The sequence below is a fragment of the Liolophura sinensis genome, chromosome 2 (genome assembly GCF_032854445.1).
Source record: "Liolophura sinensis isolate JHLJ2023 chromosome 2, CUHK_Ljap_v2, whole genome shotgun sequence".
NCBI lineage: Eukaryota > Metazoa > Mollusca > Polyplacophora > Chitonida > Chitonidae > Liolophura > Liolophura sinensis.
This window is the reverse complement of record NC_088296.1, coordinates 1361591-1385272: the sequence shown is the minus strand read 5'-3', so window position 1 is coordinate 1385272 and position 23682 is coordinate 1361591. Positions and strand designations below refer to the sequence as shown.

At 42.6% G+C, this 23682-nt stretch overlaps 1 protein-coding gene across 1 annotated transcript in view; it reads right to left on the bottom strand.

Moving 5' to 3' along the window:
- LOC135462985 (uncharacterized) overlaps positions 1-23682 on the bottom strand; it is a 131484-nt gene that overhangs the window by 39517 nt on the left and 68285 nt on the right. Inside the window, 13 exon segments of the mRNA XM_064740310.1 lie at positions 1933-2027; positions 3495-3673; positions 4056-4121; positions 4700-4765; positions 5073-5207; positions 7983-8096; positions 8290-8444; positions 8642-8762; positions 9267-9384; positions 10998-11153; positions 13388-13796; positions 17032-17170; positions 17672-17753. Of these exon segments, the coding sequence (XP_064596380.1) occupies positions 1933-2027; positions 3495-3673; positions 4056-4121; positions 4700-4765; positions 5073-5207; positions 7983-8096; positions 8290-8444; positions 8642-8762; positions 9267-9384; positions 10998-11153; positions 13388-13796; positions 17032-17170; positions 17672-17753 (1835 nt within the window).

Here is a 23682-nt window from a genome sequence, read left to right as displayed (position 1 = left end):
CGTATCTGGGCTGGGAGAAGGGTGAGCTACAGGGGTGAGCTACAGGGGCAAAAAGGAATGCCTTAGCAATTTTATTTGTAGCCAGACAGAAGACTTAAAGTTTACTATTAACTGTTGACTTCAAGGAAACTGCACGACTTTTGATTCTTGCATAGGGACTATCACACTCTCATTTATCTGTCAGCGGGTGCCATGGATGTTTAAGTTACATCTTGCTTCTTAATTTGATGTCTTAATTGCATGGTGGCTTTAATTCCGGAAGTCATCGGTTCGTTGCAAGGTCAGCTGTCTGGATAGAGGAGATTGTCCCTCTCATCCGAAAAGCAAAATCAGGTGATTCATTCAACTCACTCACTGAAGCATCCAGTATTTTAAATGCAATTTACTAGGTAGTAAGTTTTGAAAAAAAAGGATTTCACTTCATAATAGTGTTTTTTCTTTCCTTTAATTTCAAAGTCAACATTTACCCTCTGCAGAGTATTACAGAATAATTTAGCCCTTCGTGTTTGGCGGTACTTTCAATTATCAATATTCTTGATTGAGACTCAAAAAATCTGATCAAATGCTTGCACTGACATTGTTGTTGATAAACATTTCAAATTTACCTGAGCTAATCTACCTTAATTCACCGTAGTAATGGGCGTAAACTGTTGATAAACTCTTATCAGCCCAGCTGAAAACATTGCAAATCTTACGTGTAGATGTGCAGGTCAACAGAATATTCAACTAATAGCGTACATGAAAATGTAGACAAAATGTGGACTGCTGAATTCTCTTTCTTTCCTAAACAATCCAAACCACCCTTTTAAATTGGCCATAAGACAATATTCAGTTGAACTGAGAGTCTACGATATATTGACCTTTCCCTTGCGTTTTGTTACTTGAGAAACACCATATCAGGTGATTTTTTCAGTTTATCAAAATGTATAATAAAGCCACCTTTGCAGAAAGGCTATCATGTCTAAATTTACTTCTACTGACCCTATAAACATGCTTGTACCAAACAGGTATGGCTACCTCAGGTGAAACCAACATCATGTCTGATCCATAAACTACACTGAGAAAGACAAATATATTGTGGTGAATGACAGACAGACAGGCTGACAAATATGTTGTGGTGAATGACAGAGAGACAGGCTGACAAATATGTTGTGGTGAATGACAGAGAGACTGGCTGACAAATATGTTGTGGTGAATGACAGAGAGACTGGCTGACAAATATGTTGTGGTGAATGACAGACAGACTGACTGACAAATATGTTGTGGTGAATGACAGACAGACAGGCTGACAAATATGTTGTGGTGAATGACAGACAGACAGGCTGACAAATATGTTGTGGTGAATGACAGAGAGACTGGCTGACAAATATGTTGTGGTGAATGACAGAGAGACTGGCTGACAAATATGTTGTGGTGAATGACAGACAGACTGACTGACAAATATGTTGTGGTGAATGACAGACAGACAGGCTGACAAATATGTTGTGGTGAATGACAGACAGGCTAGATGACAAATATGTTGTGGTGAATAACAGACAGACTGGCTGACAAATATGTTGTGGTGAATAACAGACAGACTGGCTGGCTGACAAATATGTTGTGGTGAATGACAGACAGACTGGCTGACAATTATGTTGTGATGAATGACAGACAGGCTACAACACTTATTGCAATCACCCGCGTCCTTCGTGATTTGTTTTTTTTTTTATTAATCTTTTACGCTGTGCCTTACAGTAGTTATAGAGAAAACAGCTGGGGACAGTGCTAAGGAGGGGGGACACCGGACAGAGCCTGGGGGAAATCCACGACCATCCGCAGGTTGATGTTACACCTTTTTATTCACGACGGAAGACAGTGCCCGTAAACTTTTTAATGTTTCTCTAGTCTATAATCAAACGATTTACTTGGGTGTTGTAAAAAAGTGTTCCTTACTGTTTGTTTGGTCTCGCCTCAACCAATGAACGCGGCTATTGGTAAAGTCCATCTCTATGTCGGAGGTGAAGGTCACAGGGACTTCCCACGTGTACCTGTATTCAGAAAAAAAAATAAGGGCGGCACCTTAGTGACACAGATAGTTGTGTGAACGCCCATGACCGGGTCAACCTAGATAGCGTTACACGTTACACATGAGCAATAATAATAACAACAACAACAACAACAATAATAATATCTGATTTATCCAATGCAGTTCGGTCAATTTACAATGAAACTGTTCTTCCCAGACAGCAATTGGTGAAATTCAGTCTAACTGAAGCCTTTTCTCTGAACTGAAGAATGAATGACTGTTGCATATAAATATTACGCCTCAAAGGTTTTAGAAATGTCAAAAAGTCTAAAATAAAGTTCCTTACAATCCTCAAACGTTTTAGCAATATAAAAGTTAACATCAAGGAACTGTGTGAAAATACAGCCAGGTTGTTGATACACTTTAAATTTCTGCATTGCTATTTTGCATCTGGTTTGGGGACGTATATTTCTGGGGTTGGAGCTTGAAAAAGAGTGAGTGACTGCTTGGGGTTTAACGTCGTACTCAACAATTTTCCAGTCATATGACGACGAAGGAATCATTAGGGTGCATGCACGTGTAATGTGCCTCCTTGTTGCAGGACGGATTTTCAACCAGTCGTTGCACTATCCCTTTCATGCTGAACGCCAAGGGAGGAAGTTACAACTTCCTCTTTTAAAGTCTTAGGTGTGACTCGACCAAGGATTGATCCTGGATCTACCGGTCCCGAAGCGGCTTGAAAAAGAAGGCCTGTTCTTACATCCTTTAACAGGGTGTTAAAGATTTTGATTTAGTAAGTAAAAATCTGTTTTCTCGAAGATGTTAATGTGGAAGTACGGGGAAGATTGTCCGCAGAGAATAATATCTAAACCCTTTGATTTTGACACATCATTTATCATGCTTGACATAGAAACAGAAAGTATTCGCACATTCGCACCAAAATCATTGACACCAAAATCACTGACACCAAAATCATTCACTCCAAAATCACTGACACCAAAATCATTCACTCCAAAATCACTGACACCAAAATCATTCACTCCAAAATCACTGACACCAAAATCATTCACTCCAAAATCACTGACACCAAAATCATTCACTCCAAAATCACTCACACCAAAATCATTCACTCCAAAATCACTCACACCAAAACCATTCACTCCTAAATCACTCACACCGAAATCATTCACTCCTAAATCACTCACACCAAAATCATTCACTCACAGCAAAATCACACCAAAGCCATTTATACCAAAAACCATTTAAACCAAGACTACTCAAACCGAAATAAATCAAAGCATTGATACCAAAATCACTGAAACCACAAGCAATGAAAATTATATCAAACCACATCAATCGAACTTGATCCAATCAAACCAAACCAGATTCAATCAAACCAAACGAAACAAGTTAATCAAATCAAACACGGCCAGTCTAAGCCCAATCAAACAAGCCCATTCAGATTTAACCCAATCAAACGAACACGTACCCGTAAGGAGATGGGTATTTGCCTGTGTCCTGAGCTGACGGATCCTGGAGATACCGCTGCTGGCTGACCACCACAGCCCCGGGGGAGCGGCTGAACGTGACCACAGGGTAATTCATCTGCAGTATCCACGTGTCCATCACATCCTTCACGTCCACAGGGTTGCCGTCCGCGGTCGCTTGCTGTCAGCACAGGAGAGCAATAAATTAAAAATAATGCAGAATTTCAGCGAAAGTCTGTTATCTGAGTGATGTTAGAATGTGTTCTGTTATTGCAGCTGACTGTTCTGTTAAATATAACACACATCTTCTAGAAATTCAAGATAACGATTCTATTTAACTAACAGGGTATTATGTGATGTTTGACAGAATATTGTGTTATGATAACAGGATATATTCTACCATCAACAGATGTTCTGAAAAATTAACAGATTATTTTTTTGTGTAAAGGGAGGTAAGCGCGAATGGAATCAAGGCAAGGGGGAGGGAATGTATGAATGAACCGGTGAATGGAAGGAAGGCATTGGGAAGCAAGGAAGGAAGGCACTAGTGAAAATTCCGTTACCTTTGTGAGGGCGTCCCAGAGATCGTCATGGAAGGCGGCATCAAAAGACAACTCCACCAAATAATTCTGAAATAAGTAACAGTTGGTTTAGTGGTCTGATTGATTGATTAGCAGACTGACTGATAGATTGACTGATTGAATATTGTTTAACGCCATACTCAAGGTTTTCGGTTTATGCGAGGGCGGTCAGTGGAGGAAACCGGGATGGCTCTCAACCCAAGAAATATTGACTTTCAATGCAAATTTTACTTCCGTAACAGCGGCCATAACTCAGTCGAGGCGAGCAAATGTCAGCACTAAGACCAACACGCATTGGCCTGACGTGATTAGCATGCCAGCACGGCGCCATGAACAAGAAGCCTCTCAACAATGCGGAGTTCAAGTCTAGTTCATGCTGTCGTCCTCTCCGGCTGTACGAGTGAAGGTCGGGCGGTAGCGGAATTCCCCCAGGCTTTGACCGGTTTCCTCCAAACCATAATGCTGGCTGCTGTCGTGTAAGTGAAATATTCTTTGGGTACGACATAAAACACCCATCGAATAAATGAATAAACATTGGCCAGACAACCCAGGACTCAGGTGTTCTGATTGTCAACGATCAGCACTTCAGTGGGTGGCAGTGGCTGGACACAGTATTTTGCTCTCACCTGTAAGCCCTTGAGGAAAGTCTTCTCTCCCAGGAAAGCTTTGATCATGTTGATGACAGCTGCACCCTGGATAGCAGGAGAAAATGATAGACTTATGTTAAACGTTGTTAAACAACAATTTAGCAAACGTTTAGACAGTTTGTCATCATGGTCGTCATCCCTGCTATTATCGCCGTCATCATTTGCATCGCTAAACATGGTCACTTCTAAACTCTTAACTCTTAATATCATCTTCAATTTTAATGCCACTCTTCTTTTAATAAAAGCCAGTTAGATTTCAGTGTGGAAGAAAAGCTAATCCCGACCTGAAATGCTTGTGCACCTTGGAACAAGTAAGTGTCTGTTACTGCATGCCTTTGTATGTCTGCCTTACCTTGGAGTATGAAATGCTATCAAATATCGAGTATATCTCATCCGGGTGATTGACAGGGGCGTAAAGGGGATGCGACGTCACGAGTCCATCCAGCTGGAAGGCTCTGTGTACTTCACTCTGCACGTAAGTGTCATGCTGCAGCGGAAAGACACGAAATGAGGTCGATAATTCATCCCAATTATTAACGAAGTAGTTATGTTTTACTTAGTTTTTAACTTTTACACTGCCCCACCGTTTGTTTATAAAACCGCCCACCTATGCACAACCCACCTTACAGCATTAAACACCAACTAAGCAAATCATTGCAAATGTAGCCAGCAGGAACTCATTGCAAATGTAGCCAGCAGGCAAATCATGGCAAATGTAGCCAGCCAACCGTTTTATTTATTTATCTGATGGGTGTTTTACGCTGTACTCAAGAATATTTCACTTATACGACGGCGGCCTACACTATGGTGGAAGTAAAGACCGTGTCACTTACTGGGGGAAACTCACGACCAACCCTTTTCGTGTTAACACTGGGGGAAACTCACGACCAACCCTTTTCGTGTTAACACTGGGGGAAACTCACGACCAACCCTTTTCGTGTTAACACTGAAGGAAACTCACGACCAACCCTTTTCGTGTTAACACTGAAGGAAACTCACGACCAACCCTTTTCGTGTTAACACTGGAGGAAACTCACGACCAACCCTTTTCGTGTTAACACTGGGGGAAACTCACGACCAACCCTTTTCGTGTTAACACTGGAGGAAACTCACGACCAACCCTTTTCGTGTTAACACTGGAGGAAACTCACGACCAACCCTTTTCGTGTTAACACTGGAGGAAACTCACGACCAACCCTTTTCGTGTTAACACTGGAGGAAACTCACGACCAACCCTTTTCGTGTTAACACTGGAGGAAACTCACGACCAACCCTTTTCGTGTTAACACTGGAGGAAACTCACGACCAACCCTTTTCGTGTTAACACTGGAGGAAACTCACGACCAACCCTTTTCGTGTTAACACTGGAGGAAACTCACGACCAACCCTTTTCGTGTTAACACTGGGGGAAACTCACGACCAACCCTTTTCGTGTTAACACTGAAGGAAACTCACGACCAACCCTTTTCGTGTTAACACTGGAGGAAACTCACGACCAACCCTTTTCGTGTTAACACTGGAGGAAACTCACGACCAACCCTTTTCGTGTTAACACTGGAGGAAACTCACGACCAACCCTTTTCGTGTTAACACTGGAGGAAACTCACGACCAACCCTTTTGGTGTTAACACTGAAGGAAACTCACGACCAACCCTTTTCGTGTTAACACTGGAGGAAACTCACGACCAACCCTTTTCGTGTTAACACTGGAGGAAACTCACGACCAACCCTTTTCGTGTTAACACTGAAGGAAACTCACGACCAACCCTTTTCGTGTTAACACTGAAGGAAACTCACGACCAACCCTTTTCGTGTTAACACTGGAGGAAACTCACGACCAACCCTTTTCGTGTTAACACTGGAGGAAACTCACGACCAACCCTTTTCGTGTTAACACTGGGGGAAACTCACGACCAACCCTTTTCGTGTTAACACTGGAGGAAACTCACGACCAACCCTTTTCGTGTTAACACTGAAGGAAACTCACGACCAACCCTTTTCGTGTTAACACTGGAGGAAACTCACGACCAACCCTTTTCGTGTTAACACTGGAGGAAACTCACGACCAACCCTTTTCGTGTTAACACTGGAGGAAACTCACGACCAACCCTTTTCGTGTTAACACTGGGGGAAACTCACGACCAACCCTTTTCGTGTTAACACTGGAGGAAACTCACGACCAACCCTTTTCGTGTTAACACTGGAGGAAACTCACGACCAACCCTTTTCGTGTTAACACTGGAGGAAACTCACGACCAACCCTTTTCGTGTTAACACTGAAGCATTCATTTCCTTCTTCTTATTTTCCTTGTTTCTATTCGGTCTTTACTCTTCCAGTTATTACGTATCTTCCTTAGCTCGTGTGCAACTTAAAGTAGCTATCCTCAACAGGGAGTCATTACAACGTTGATTTGCTCACCATCCTCTATCCTCCGTGTGCAACTTAACATAGCTATCCTCAACAGGGAGTCATTACAAGGTTGATTTGCTCACCATCTTCTATCGTCCGTATACAACTTAAGATAGCTATCCTCAACAGGGAGTCATTACAAGGCTGATTTGCTCATCATCTTCCATCGTCCGTGTGAAACTTAAGATAGCTATCCTCAACAGGGAGTCATTACAAGGCTGATTTGCTCATCATCTTCCATCGTCCGTGTGAAACTTAAGATAGCTATCCTCAACAGGGAGTCATTACAAGGCTGATTTGTTCATCATGTTCTATCGTCCGTGTAACACATACAGAAGTAAGCCAATCAGGAAGTGATTACAAACTTGAGTAACTTACCATCTTCCATCGTAAAACTTACAGAAGTAAGCCAGTCAGGAAGTGATTACAAGCGTCGGTAACTTACCATCTTCCATCGTGAAACTTACAGAAGTAAGCCAATTAGAAAGTGATTACAAGCGTCGGTAGCTTACCATCTTCCATCGTGAAACTTACAGAAGTAAGCAAATCAGGAAGTGATTACAAGCGTCGGTAACTTACCATCTTCTATCGTGAAACTTACAGAAGTAAGCCAATTAGGAAGTGATTACAAGCGTCGGTAACTTACCATCTTCCATCGTGAAACTTACAGAAGTAAGCAAATCAAGAAGTGATTACAAGCGTCGGTAACTGACCATCTTCTATCGTGAAACTTACAGAAGTAAGCCAATCAGGAAGTGATTACAAGCGTCGGTAACTTACCATCTTAGATCGTGAAACTTACAGAAGTAAGCAAATCAGGAAGTGATTAGCCTACAAGCGTCGGTAACTTACCATCTTCCAGTCAGGATGAGCATGATCCACACCAATGTACTCCACAAACGTGGCGAATCCTTCGTTCAACCAGAGATCGTCCCACCAGCTCGGCGTCACTAAGTTGCCAAACCACTGAAAGGGAAAATGAAGGAGCGATTGGCTACATCCAATGACTGTGTCACTTACTGGTTTATTGGAGAATGTTTTCTCATTTGACTTATATCCTCCAATTCCTACTCCATTTGTTTAATTCCCAATTCTGTTCTGGTTTACTATGCTCAAGTGCTCTGATGCGCTCAAGTGCTCTGAACTGAAGACAACTCACCATGTGGGCTAGCTCATGGGATACAACGATAGCCACTCTTTCCTTGTTTCCCTCTGACGACGTCAGGGGATCATACAACATAGCCGTCTCTCTGTACGTGATCAGGCCCCAGTTCTCCATAGCTCCAGCAGAAAAGTCAGGAATAGCGATCATATCTGAAGATGGACGTGAATTTATGAGCACGTAATCTTACCATACTACACATCTTTATGATGATGTTGAAGGTAAAACAAGGTACAATGCATTTAATTATTTTTCTTATCGATTTTCTTCTATGGTTGATGTTTTTGCAGAAAAATCACAATATGCAGAGAAGAGCCGACCTATAGAATCGAGACATACAAAGCCTTACCTAATTTGGGCAGTGGGAAAGAGATGTTGAAGTACGTCTCGAAGTATTGAAGGATTTTCACACCGGTCTCCAGCGCGTACTCGGCCTGATCGATGGCTTCCGGTCTAGCGTAGACCCGATACTGTGGAGGAAGATAGACGGTTACCATGTGCATACATTATGAACAAACGAAAGTTGGGGACATGTCGACCAATCTCAACCTGCATTGGGTATGTCGACTTCAGCTTCATAGCAGTACACTGCACTTCAGCTAGAAACACAACGTATGAAACAGCCCTATAGTTTTTTTGACTTATTTTGCACGTTAAATTCCAGTGCACTTACAGCTATTCATATAGCTAATTCGGTTATTCAGATGTCCTGTGTCTCTCCTGAGGGATTAGAGTAAGGAAACAGGACTGGTTGGCACAATGTAGGTGGGGTGTCACGTCTGGTGTCTTTGGCATGACACCTCAGTGACGGCAGCACTTTTCTGGCATGGATTCGCCCTAACACAAAAAGATAGAGTATCTGTTGGCCTTACACTCACCTACAGACTGCTCGTCGTCATATGCCTGAAAAACTGCTTCTGTACATAGATACATTTAGGCTATACACGTTCGGACGTCCATTGCTCTTCACTTACCGTCGTATTTCCGTCAGTTATTTTTTCCCTGTATGTAAAGTCACAGATGATGAATGCCAGTAAGTAGGTTGACATCTTAACGGTTTTCTGGTAAACGTCAGCCACAAAACCGTCCGGCCTGAGAGAGAAAGAACACAAGCGTTCATGATAGCTTTAGCCCAACCGCAGCTTTATTTCTCGCGTGTGTATCAGTTCTAGTTTCTGTATATAACGTGCTATTTATGAAAGAAATTAAGGTGGGAGGGGAGGGAGGAGTGGGGGGGGGGGCAGAAACACGCTTCTTGTCTGCAACACATTCACCATGTCAAGGTTTTATTTTTTTTTAATTTTAAGATAGGTTGATATGTTTTCTGTCATTTATCTAACTGGAGTTTTAATTCTAACTCTGATGTTTAATAGTCCTCTCGGCGATGATCAGATTTATATGCAAAACAAATTCTACAGTCCTAGCCAAGCACACATCCGGCCCAGCTGGATTTGTATTCGAACCCGGGACCTATACGACAGACAGCCAGCGTAGTTTGTTCCGTGACAATCTATTCCACCTCGACCACTTATACCGCCGGCATCCAGTTAAAAAAAAACGAATGAAATCGTCATTTATCTTCATCTCCATGGACCCATACAACTTATGTGTACGTGGGTTGATGACACGAACATTCCATTTGTTTGCAGGATGTTCGTTTGTAGAAATCATCTCAACTTTTTGCCATGCCCTTGACCTCCAGACCCCTGGGTCAAGAATCAGCCTTAAAGGATACACGAAACGTTTGCTTTTTATTTCTTCATGTGCGGTTTACGATGTGTGCTAACACATAGAAGTACGAAAGTTTCTCAGCGTAAATGTGTCTTTAAAGTAACCTGCAGTTGTGACGTCATAGGGGATATAGTTCCAAATGGAGGTAGGAATGGGAGAGGGCGCTAGGCTTCTCCTGGGTTCACAGTAGGCTCATCGATGACGTCATTTACGTCATGGTATGGTATGGTGACGGAACCCGGAAAGTCCCGGAAAAATTGTCCAATCTTCGTTAACTAGCATAACTACCTTTTGACATAAAGCCATCGGCGAATTATTGAATAATTACAGTTAATTATTGCCTTACAGCTAGACCTTACAAAAGACAAAAAACCCTCAAACGATGTTAAGCCCAAACAATTCAGAATATTCAGGTTTCTGTTCATGATTTGTTACGCCTTTTTGTAAGCGTGTAATGGTATGCTCAACACAGTAGACATACAATAACTTGCCGCCACTAGTTAGACCTGAACTCTTTAACCTATGGAGATAAAAATGTATAGCCTTCATTGGTTTCAGTATCTGTCTCGCTCTCAGTATCTACTGTCAAATGTCAGCTACAGGAAGGCGCTATATAATTTTTGCCAATTACGTAAGCGGATTTTCCGGAGCCCTGTCTTCTCACTGGCTAATGGACCATATGTTTAATTATAATGTAAGTTTACAAAATGGTAGTAACTAGGAAAGGTCCAGCTTTTACTTGTTTTTTTTCTCCCTTTTTTAGACCTTATAGTTTCTTAAGAAAAAATATAAACAATTTAAAATGTTCTTACGCCAAAGGTACTGAATTTTCATTTCCAGTATGGTTAAGCTAAGAAATTTATTTCCTTTTAAAACAGTCCAACAGATAATCCACCCCCCACCCCCGACCCTACTCCCCAGACAACCCCTCACGCCCCACCCTCAGCACCAAACACACACACAACATCCCGTACCTGTTTACAGTCCTGACAATGGGCATGTTAGACAGTGAGATTCTGTCAGGCTTCCTCAGAAGGATAATGTTAAACTCCGCCTTCAAGGCCGGCTCGTCAAAACAAGGAAAGGCTTTGCGAGCATCTGTAGGCTGGAACTGAGTGGTGGCCATGTATCTGAAAGAACAATTAGAAGTTCAGGAAGTACAAAGGAAAACACAAATAGTGGGAACAACAGAAGAAAGGGGAGGCTTTGTGGGCATCAGTAGGCTGGGAGTAACTGATGGTTATGTATCTGAAAGAACAAGCACACGTTCAGGAAGTAGAGAGGAAAACACAAGTAGTGGGAAGAACAGAAGAAAGAGAAGACTTTGTCGGCATATGTAGGCTGGAAGTAACAGATGGTCATATGTCTGAAAGAACAAGCTCACATTCAGGAAATAGAGGATATCACAAGTAGCGGAGACATCAAAAGAAAGAGAAGGCTTTGTGGGCATCTGTAGGCTGGAAGTAACTGATGGTCATATGTCTGAAAGAACAAGCTCACATTCAGGAAGTAGAGAGGAAATCACAAGTAGTGGAGACATCAAAAGGAAGAGAAGGCTTTGTGGGCATCTGTAGGCTGGGACTAACTGATGGTCATGTGTCTGAAAGAACAAGCTCACATTCAGGAAATAGACAGGAAAAGACAAATAGTGGGAACAACAGAAGAAAGAGAAGGTTTTGTAGGCATCCGAAGGTTAGGACTAACCGATGGTCATATGACTGAAAGAACAAGCAGACATTCAGGAAATAGAGAGGAAAACACAAGAAGTGGAGACATCAAAAGAAAGGGAAGGCTTTGTGGGCATCCGTAGGCTAGGAGTAAGTGATGGTCATATGTCGGAAAGAACCAGCAGACATTCAGGAAGTAGAGAGGAAAGCAAAAGAAGTGGAGACGTCAAAAGAAAGAGAAGGCTTTGTGGGCATCTGTAGGCTGGGACTAATTGATGGTCATATGTCTGAAAGAACAAGCTCACGTTCAGAAAGTACAGAGGACAACACGAATAGTGGAGTATTGCGGGCATCAGCAGGCTGGGACAAGCTGGTGGTCATATATCTGAGAGAAGAGGTGACCAAAACAGAGTGACGACGGCAAAACATGAAGTAATGACGGCGTAGCAAGAGGTGGGTACGCCAAGAGGTAGAGCTGGAGTAGAAACAGCAACTCAAGAAACAGATCAAGAGGGCAACAGAAGGAGTAGAGACAACAAATTAAATAATTGAGACAGCAACCAAAGGAGCAGAGGCTACAAATCAAAGAGTTGAGACAGCAGCACAAAGAATTTAGACAGCAGCACAATGAGCAGAGGCTACCAATTAAAGAGTTGAGACATCAGCACAAGGAGTTGAGACAGCAGCACAGGTAGTTGTGACAGCAGGACAGATAGTTGTGACAGCAGGACAGAGAGTTGAGATATCAGCCCAAGGATTTGAGACAGCAGCACAAAGAGTTGAGACAGCAGCACAAGGAGTTGTGACAGCAGCACATGTAGTTGAGATATCAGCACAAAGAGTTGAGATAGCAGCACAATGAGCAGACGCTACCATTTAAAGAGTTGAGACAGCAGCACAAGGAGTTGAGACAACAGCACAAAGAGTTGAGACAGGAACACAAAGAGATGAGACAACAGCACAAAGAGTTGAGACAGCAGCACAGGGAGGTGAGACAGCAGCACAAGGAGTCGAGACAGCAGCACAGAGTTGAAACAGCAGCACAAGGAGGTAACACAGCAGCACAAGGAGCTGAGAACAGTAGCACTAAGAGTTGAGATAGCAGCACAAGGAGCTGGGATACTAGCACAGGGAGTTGAGACAGCAGCACAAAGAGTTGAGATAACAGGACAAGGAGTTGAGACAGCAGCACAGGGAGCTGAGACAGCAGCACAAGGAGGTGAGACAGCAGCACAGGTAGTTGAGACAGTAGCACAAAGAGTTGAGACAGCAGCACAAGGAGTCGAGACAACAAAAAGGCGTTGAAACAGATAAACAAGCAGCGGAGAGCGCAAAACAAGAAGTAGAGATGGTCGAGCAAATAGAGTAGAAACGGCAAATACAAGCGTAGAGCCAGGGAAACAAACAATAGATGTTAGAACAAAGGGTAAAAACGTTACAGCAAAGAGCTGATATGTTCAATCAAGTTATTGAGAGAATTGGCCGGTCAAGCATGTCAAGAATGGCTATGTTCAGGCAAAACTAAAGAAAACGTTAACGAAAACAATAACTATGAAGGAAACATAGTGTAGTAATTTGGAAGAAGCATTAGAAATGCCAAAACACTGGAGCTCGCTGCTATGGTAGGCATGCACTTGTAAACGTAGTGGATTTCTTGACGGACGTATCAGTCATAAATAGCGGGGCAGAATACATACACAGTTTGGTCGTCCCTCTTATACTGACTGAGGTACAGACCCCTGAGGTCGTCCTTGAGGGGTCCGGTGAAGTGCATGGTGACTATGTACTCCTGCCCTGGTGTAAGGTTCTGGGGTAAGGGGATGATGTAAAACTGACGATCCTTGTCCTCACGGGGCGTGTCGTGAGGTAAGTCAACTCCCGCCGCGTTCTGCACAGTAAGACTGGCAGGGTCGACCGTTAGCTTATTAATGTGCAAAGTGATGTTGTTGGTAGCCTCTTTACACTCCATGCGGATTGTCACAGACCCTTGGAGTGAGAAGGCTTCAGGGTCATCTCCGTAGAAGTCAGGCTTAAGCTCGACGTGGTACTCCAAGGGTGAAAGGGAGGTCGGCAGGCGGACGTCTGTCACCTTATCATCTGGCTTGTCTGAAAATACAGTTACTAAACCTCGTATCTATTTCGTAACTTTCTTCATAGATTTATCTCTACAGAATGCGTTTTTACCTTTCAGCTTAGCGCACACAGGATGACACAACTCACGATTTTTGTTGTTTCCTGAAACATGCCCGACTTTCTGTGTATCTGTTTTCATCAACAGTGACGTCAAGTACACAGCAGTAATTCACAATTACATCAGGTTGTTGGTTGCCGTTTTCCTTAGAAGCGTTTACAGAGTACCCGAACATTGAAACAGTGGGATAGTGCAACGACTGGTTGACCCGTATCAGTATAGTGGCCCTGGCGGGGCGGCTTACTTGCTTTCTGTAAGGCGTCTAAGTGAAGCAGCACTAGATAAAAGAGCGGTGGAAATCCGTCCCGCGCGAGGAGGCACATTACATACACCCTAAGGATACCTTCGTCGTCATATGACTGAAAAATTGTTCAGCACGACGTTAAACCCCAAGCACTCACTCACTCACTCAAACAGTGACCCACAAATTTAGAAAATATGAATTGAAGCAAGTGCAAAGCATGAACAAAGGATCAAAAATCTTAAATGCATACTATCACAGATCCCACCGTTAAACAATGTTTAATGTGTGACAATGTTTACCTTTATTCTCCGGTCATTCCTCAAAGTCTTGCTATCTGATATGTCTTTTAACAAATTCCTTAATGACAACTTACCTTCATCTTTCAGTCATTCATCCAGGACTTACTATGTGATATGTCCTCCAGCAATTTCGTTGAGAACTGTTTACCTTTGCTCTCCAGTCATTCCTTCATGTCTTGCTATCTGATGTCCTCCAGCAATCTTTTAATGGCGGCTTCCCTTCATCTTCCAGAGATCCCCCCCAGGACATAGTAAGTATTATGTTTTCTATCAATTCCTTATTAACTGTTGCTTACCTTTGTTCTGTAGTCTTCCCGCAATGACTTGTTATCTTTTGTCTTCCAACAATTCCTTATTAACTGTTGCTTACTTTTGTTCTCCAGCCATTCCACAATGACTTGTTATCTTTTCTCTTCCAACAATTCCTTATTAACTGTTGCTTACCTTCGTTCTCCAGCCATTCCTCAATAACTTGTTATCTTTTGTCATCCAACAATTCCTTATTAACTGTTGCTTACCTTTGTTCTGTAGTCATCCCACAATGACTTGTTATCTTTTGTCTTCCAACAATTCCTTATTAACTTTTGCTTACTTTTGTTCTCCAGCCATTCCACAATGACTTGTTACCTTTTGTCTTCCAACAATTCCTTATTAACTGTTGCTTACCTTTGTTCTGTAGCCATTCCTCAATGACTTGTTATCTTTTGTCTTCCAACAATTCCTTATTAATGGTTGCTTACCTTTGTTCTGTAGCCATTCCTCAATGACTTGTCACCTTTTGTCTTCTAAAAATTCCTTATTCACTGTTGCTTACCTTTGTTCTGTAGCCATTCCACAATGACTTGTTACCTGTTGTCTTCTAACAATTCCTTATTAACTGTCGCTTACCTTTGTTCTCCAGCCATTCCTCAATGACTTGTTACCTGTTGTCTTCCAACAATTCCTTATTAACTGTCGCTTACCTTTGTTCTCCAGCCATTCCACAATGACTTGTTACCTTTTGTCTTCCAACAATTCCTTATTAACTGTTGCTTACCTTTGTTCTGTAGCCATTCCTCAATGACTTGTTATCTTTTGTCTTCCAACAATTCCTTATTAACGGTTGCTTACCTTTGTTCTGTAGCCATCCCTCAATCACTTGTCACCTTTTGTCTTCTAACAATTCCTTATTCACTGTTGGTTACCTTTGTTCTGTAGCCATTCCTCAATGACTTGTTACCTGTTGTCTTCCAACAATTCCTTATTAACTGTCGCTTACCTTTGTTCTGTAGCCATTCCTCAATGACTTGTCACCTTTTGTCTTCTAACAATTCGTTATTAACTGTTGCTTACATTTGTTCTGTAGCCGTTCCTCAATGACTTGTTACCTGTTGTCTTCTAACAATTCCTTATTAACTGTCGCTTACCTTTGTTCTCCAGCCATTCCTCAATGACTTGTTACCTGTTGTCTTCCAACAATTCCTTATTAACTGTCGCTTACCTTTGTTCTCCAGCCATTCCACAATGACTTGTTACCTTTTGTCTTCCAACAATTCCTTATTAACTGTTGCTTACCTTTGTTCTGTAGCCATTCCTCAATGACTTGTTATCTTTTGTCTTCCAACAATTCCTTATTAACGGTTGCTTACCTTTGTTCTGTAGCCATCCCTCAATCACTTGTCACCTTTTGTCTTCTAAAAATTCCTTATTCACTGTTGCTTACCTTTGTTCTGTAGCCATTCCACAATGACTTGTTACCTGTTGTCTTCTAACAATTCCTTATTAACTGTCGCTTACCTTTGTTCTCCAGCCATTCCTCAATGACTTGTTACCTGTTGTCTTCCAACAATTCCTTATTAACTGTCGCTTACCTTTGTTCTCCAGCCATTCCACAATGACTTGTTACCTTTTGTCTTCCAACAATTTCTTATTAACTGTTGCTTACCTTTGTTCTGTAGCCATTCCTCAATGACTTGTTATCTTTTGTCTTCCAACAATTCCTTATTAACGGTTGCTTACCTTTGTTCTGTAGCCATCCCTCAATCACTTGTCACCTTTTGTCTTCTAACAATTCCTTATTCACTGTTGGTTACCTTTGTTCTGTAGCCATTCCTCAATGACTTGTTACCTGTTGTCTTCCAACAATTCCTTATTAACTGTCGCTTACCTTTGTTCTGTAGCCATTCCTCAATGACTTGTCACCTTTTGTCTTCTAACAATTCGTTATTAACTGTTGCTTACATTTGTTCTGTAGCCGTTCCTCAATGACTTGTCACCTTGTGTCTTCCAACAATTCCTCATTAGCTGTCGCTTACCTTTGTCCTGTAACCATTCCTCAATGACTTGTTACCTGTTGTCTTCCAACAATTCCTTATTAACTGTCGCTTACTTTTGTTCTCCAGCCTTATCGCTTGTCTTGTCATATGGTAAGCGACAAGATAGTGAATGTCGAAAGCAACACAGCAGGACTCGCCATTCAGTCACAGCTGGCTGAGCGCAGAGCTTTCACAAGTACAATTTACACAGTGTCATTCTAAAACGTGATTTATCCGGCAAAAATATAATTATCGTAGGGAAGCTGTAACTTTAGATTCCACTGGACTTGGGACATACGGGTACTTGACCAACCTTGTTCCTTCAGCCAATCAGCGATGATCTTCTCGTTGTTTTTGAGCCAGTTGATATTGCTGCGGATATTCTCCACGGCTTGAGCAAAGGCCGAGGCTGCAGAGCCCTGATCAGGGTACTTCTTCATAAACTCCTCTAACTGGGCAAATAGAAACCAACTCACACGTAATAGTCATGTGAAGAAAACGGTGTGATGTATTCCACAAGCGAAAATTTGTCCTAACTTCTGATAAAGGTGACAGAGAGTACAATTATCATCTCGAAATATGAGTGAAAATTTCATCCAGGCAATAATGTGAACTTTATCCAGACAAAGAGTACAAACTTCGGCTAGACAAAGAGTACAAACTTCATCCAGATAAAGAGTGCAAACTTCATCTAGATAAATAGTGCAAACTTCATTCAGACAAGCAGTGCAAACTTCTTTCGGGCAAAGAGAACAAACTTCACCTAGATAAAGAGTGCAAACTTCATCCAGACTAACAGTGTAAATTTCTTCCAAAGAGCGCAAAATCCATCCATACAAAGAGTGCAAATTTAAGCCAGCCAAAGCTTACAAAGTTCATCAGAATAAGAACAAATGGTACAAATTTTGTCAGGTAAACTTCACACAGTAACGGCCTGAGGATAGGAGTCTAACCTGTTGTAACTGGAACTCCGTGTTGAAGCCGTTAGTGATCCCGCGTACCAGGCGAGACGCAGAGAATGACCCAGCCCCATATCTGTAAAACGTCATGTTCACAATTATTAAAACGCAAACTTTGAAAAAACAACACGAGACTCGTCCGCGTGTAGGTAAAATCTTAGGATAGCTTCTACTTTACTATACTAATCTAACTCCACCGCGTGTAGGTAAAATTCTAAGATAAACTTCTACTTTACTGTACTAATCTTACTCCACCACGTGTAGGTAAAATTTTAGGATAACTTCTACTTTACTGTACTAATTTTACTCCACCGCTAGTAGGTAAAATTTTAGAATGACTTCTACTTCACTGTACAAATCTTACTCCACCGCGTGCAGGTAAAGTTTTAGGATAATTTCTACTTTACTGTACTAATCTTACTCCACCACGTGTAGGTAAAATTTTAGGACAACTTCTACTTTACTGTACTAATCTTACTCCACCACGTGTAGGTAAAATCTTAGGATAACTTCTACTTTACTGTACTAATCTTACTCCACCACGTGTAGGTAAAATTTTAGGATAACTTCTACTTTACTGTACTAATCTTACTCCACCACTTGTAGGTAAAATTTTAGGACAACTTCTACTTTACTGTACTAATCTTACTCCACCGCGTGTAGGTAAAGTTTTAGGATAACTTCTACTTTACTGTACTAATCTTACTCCACCACGTGTAGGTAAAATCTTAGGATAACTTCTACTTTACTGTACTAATCTTACTCCACCACGTGTAGGTAAAATCTTAGGATAACTTCTACTTTACTGTACTAATCTTACTCCACCACGTGTAGGTAAAATTTTAGGTTAACTTCTAATTTACTGTACTAATCTTACTCCACCACGTGTAGGTAAAATTTTAGGATAACTTCTACTTTACTGTACTAATCATACATCACCACGTGTAGGTAAAATTTTAGGATAACTTCTACTTTACAGTACTAATCTTACTCCACCGCGTGCAGGTAAAATTTTAGGATAACTTCTACTTTACTGTACTAATCTAAAACCACCGCTAGTAGTTAAAATTTTAGGATAACTTCTACTTTACTGTACTAATCTTACTCCACCGCTTGTAGTTAAAATTTTAGGATAAGTTCTACTTTATTGTACTAATCTTACTCCACTGCGTGGAGGTAAAATTTCAGGATAACTTCTACTTTACTGTACTAATCTTACTCCACCGCGTGCAGGTAAAATTTTAGGATAACTTCTACTTTACAGTACTAATCTTACTCCACCGCGTGCAGGTAAAATTTTAGGATAACTTCTACTTTACTGTACTAATCTAACTCCACCGCTAGTAGTTAAAATTTTAGGATAACTTCTACTTTACTGTACTAATCTTACTCCACCGCTTGTAGGTAAAATTTTTTTATGACGTTGAACATACCAATGAGCAGAATTTGCGTGTCACTCACTAAAGGCTATTTTAGTAGCGAGAAAGACTAATTTTAAAGGCAGCTGAATATAGTCGACTGGTTAAAAGAAATAGACCATAAGATATTATTATTACATGAATGAGTACTGGCTTACAAACACATCAAATATAGCTTGTATACTAGTTCTTATCACCCACGGGTATTACGTTCACGGGTAATATGTCCATAGGTAGTATGACCCACAGCTATGCTGTCCATGGGTATTATAACCCACGGCTATGATGTCCATGGGTGTTATGACCCACGGCAATGATGTCCATGGGTATTATAGCCCACGGCTATGATGTCCATGGGTATTATGACCCACGGCTATGATGTTCATGGGTGTTATGACCCACGGCTATGATGTCCATGGGTATTATCACCCGAGGCTATGATGACCATTGGTGTTATGACCCATGGCTATAATGTGCATGGATATTATGACCCACGGATATGATGTCCATGGGTATTATCACCCGAGGCTATGATGTCCATGGGTGTTATGACCCACGGCTATGGTGTCCATGGGTATTATCACCCACGGCTATGATGTCCATGGGTATTATGACCCACGGCCATGATGTTCATGGGTATTATGACCCACGGCTATGATGTCCATGGGTATTATGACCCACGGCTACGATGTCCATGGGTATTATGACCCACGGCCATGATGTCCATGGGTATTAAAACCCACGGCTAAGATGTCCATGGGTGTTATGACCTATGGCTATGATGTCCATGGGTATTATAACCCACGGCTAAGATGTCCATGGGTGTTATGACCTATGGCTATGATGTCCATGCGTATTATGACCAACGGCTAAAATGTCCATGGGTATTATAACCCACGGCTAAGATGTCCATGGGTGTTATGACCCACGGCTATGATGTCCATGGGTATTATGACCCGAGGCTATGATGTCCATGGGTGTTACGACCCACGGCTATGGTGTCCATGGGTATTATGACCCACGGCTATGATGTCCATGGGTATTATGACCCACGGCCATGATGTTCATGGGTATTATGACCCACGGCCATGTTGTCCATGGGTATTATAACCCACGGCTAAGATGTCCATTGGTGTTATGACCTATAGCTATGATGTCCATGGGTATTATGACCCACGGCTATGATGTCCATAGGTATTATAACCCACGGCTAAGATGTCCATGGGTGTTATGACCCACGGCTATGATGTCCATAGGTATTATAACCCACGGCTATGATGTCCATGGGTATTATGACCTATAGCTATGATGTCCATGCGTATTATGACCCACGGCTATGATGTCCATAGGTATTATAACCCACGGCTATGATGTCCATGGGTATTATGACCTATGGCTATGATGTCCACGGGCATTATGACCCACGGCTATGATGTCCATGGGAATTATGACCCATGGCTATGATGTTCATGGATATTATGACCAAGGGCTATGATGTCCATGGGTATTATGACCCACGGCCATGATGTCCATGGGTGTTATGACCCACGGCTATGGTGTCCATGGGTATTAAGACCCATGGCCATGATGTTCATGGGTATCATGATCCACGGCCATAATGGCCATGGGTGTTATGACCCACGGCCATGATGTCCATGGGTGTTATGACCCACGGCAATAATATCCATGGGTATTATGTCCCACGGCTATAATGTCCATGGGTATTATGACCCTCGACTATGATGTTCATGGTTATTATGACCCACGGCTATGATGTTCATGGGTATTATGATCCACGGCTATGATGTCCATGGGTATTATGACCCACGGCTATGATGTCCATGGGTATTATGACCAACGGCTATAATGTCCATGGGTTTTATGACCCACGGCTATGATGTCCATGGGTATTATGACCCCACGGCTATGATGTCCATGGGTATTATGACCCATGGCTATGATGTCCATGGGTATTATGACACACGGCTATGATGTCCATGGGTATTATGACCCATGGCTATGATGTCCATAGGTATTATGACCCAAGGCCATGATGTGCATGGGTTTTATGACCCACGGGCATGATGTCTTTTGGTGTTATGACCCATGGCTCAAATGTGCATGGATATTATGACCCACGGCTATGATGTCGATGGGTATTATGACCCACGGCTATGATGTCCATGGGTATTATGACCCACGGCTACGATGTCCATGGGTATTATGACCCACGGCCATAATGTCCATGGGTATTATAACCCACGGGTAAGATGTCCATGGGTGTTATGACCTATGGCTATGATGTCCATGGGTATTATAACCCACGGCTAAGATGTCCATGGGTGTTATGACCTATGGCTATGATGTCCATGCGTATTATGACCAACGGCTAAAATGTCCATGGGTATTATAACCCACGGCTAAGATGTCCATGGGTGTTATGACCCACGGCTATGATGTCCATGGGTATTATGACCCGAGGCTATAATGTCCATGGGTGTTACGACCCACGGCTATGGTGTCCATGGGTATTATGACCCACGGCTATGATGTCCATGGGTATTATGACCCACGGCCATGATGTTCATGGGTATTATGACCCACGGCCATGATGTCCATGGGTATTATAACCCACGGCTAAGATGTCCATTGGTGTTATGACCTATAGCTATGATGTCCATGGGTATTATGACCCACGGCTATGATGTCCATAGGTATTATAACCCATGGCTATAATGTCCATGGGTGTTATGACCCACGGCTATGATGTCCATGGGTATTATGACCCCACGGCTATGATGTCCATGGGTATTATGACCCATGGCTATGATGTCCATGGGTATTATGACACACGGCTATGATGTCCATGGGTATTATGACCCATGGCTATGATGTCCATAGGTATTATGACCCAAGGCCATGATGTGCATGGGTTTTATGACCCACGGGCATGATGTCTTTTGGTGTTATGACCCATGGCTCAAATGTGCATGGATATTATGACCCACGGCTATGATGTCGATGGGTATTATGACCCACGGCTATGATGTCCATGGGTATTATGACCCACGGCTATGGTGTCCATGGGTATTAAGACCCATGGCCATGATGTTCATGGGTATCATGATCCACGGCCATAATGGCCATGGGTGTTATGACCCACGGCCATGATGTCCATGGGTGTTATGACCCACGGCGATAATATCCATGGGTATTATGTCCCACGGCTATGATGTCCATGGGTATTATGACCCTCGACTATGATGTTCATGGTTATTATGACCCACGGCTATGATGTTCATGGGTATTATGATCCACGGCTATGATGTCCATGGGTATTATGACCCACGGCTATGATGTCCATGGGTATTATGACCAACGGCTATAATGTCCATGGGTTTTATGACCCACGGCTATGATGTCCATGGGTATTATGACCCCACGGCTATGATGTCCATGGGTATTATGACCCATGGCTATGATGTCCATGGGTATTATGACACACGGCTATGATGTCCATGGGTATTATGACCCATGGCTATGATGTCCATAGGTATTATGACCCACGGCCATGATGTGCATGGGTTTTATGACCCACGGGCATGATGTCTTTTGGTGTTATGACCCATGGCTCAAATGTGCATGGATATTATGACCCACGGCTATGATGTCGATGGGTATTATGACCCACGGCTATGATGTCCATGGGTATTATGACCCACGGCTACGATGTCCATGGGTATTATGACCCACGGCCATAATGTCCATGGGTATTATAACCCACGGCTAAGATGTCCATGGGTGTTATGACCTATGGCTATGATGTCCATGGGTATTATAACCCACGGCTAAGTTGTCCATGGGTGTTATGACCTATGGCTATGATGTCCATGCGTATTATGGCCAACGGCTAAAATGTCCATGGGTATTATCACCCACGGCTAAGATGTCCATGGGTGTTATGACCCACGGCTATGATGTCCATGGGTATTATGACCCGAGGCTATGATGTCCATGGGTGTTACGACCCACGGCTATGGTGTCCATGGGTATTATGACCCACGGCTATGATGTCCATGGGTATTATGACCCACGGCCATGATGTCCATGGGTATTATGACCCACGGCTATGATGTCCATAGGTATTATAACCCACGGCTAAGATGTCCATGGGTGTTATGACCCACGGCTATGATGTCCATAGGTATTATAACCCACGGCTATGATGTCCATGGGTATTATGACCTATGGCTATGATGTCCACGGGCATTATGACCCACGGCTATGATGTCCATGGGAATTATGACCCATGGCTATGATGTTCATGGATATTATGACCCACGGCTATGATGTCCATGGGTATTATGACCCGCGGCCATGATGTCCATGGGTGTTATGACCCACGGCTATGGTGTCCATGGGTATTAAGACCCATGGCCATGATGTTCATGGGTATCATGATCCACGGCCATAATGGCCATGGGTGTTATGACCCACGGCCATGATGTCTATGGGTGTTATGACCCACGGCGATAATATCCATGGGTATTATGTCCCACGGCTATGATGTCCATGGGTATTATGACC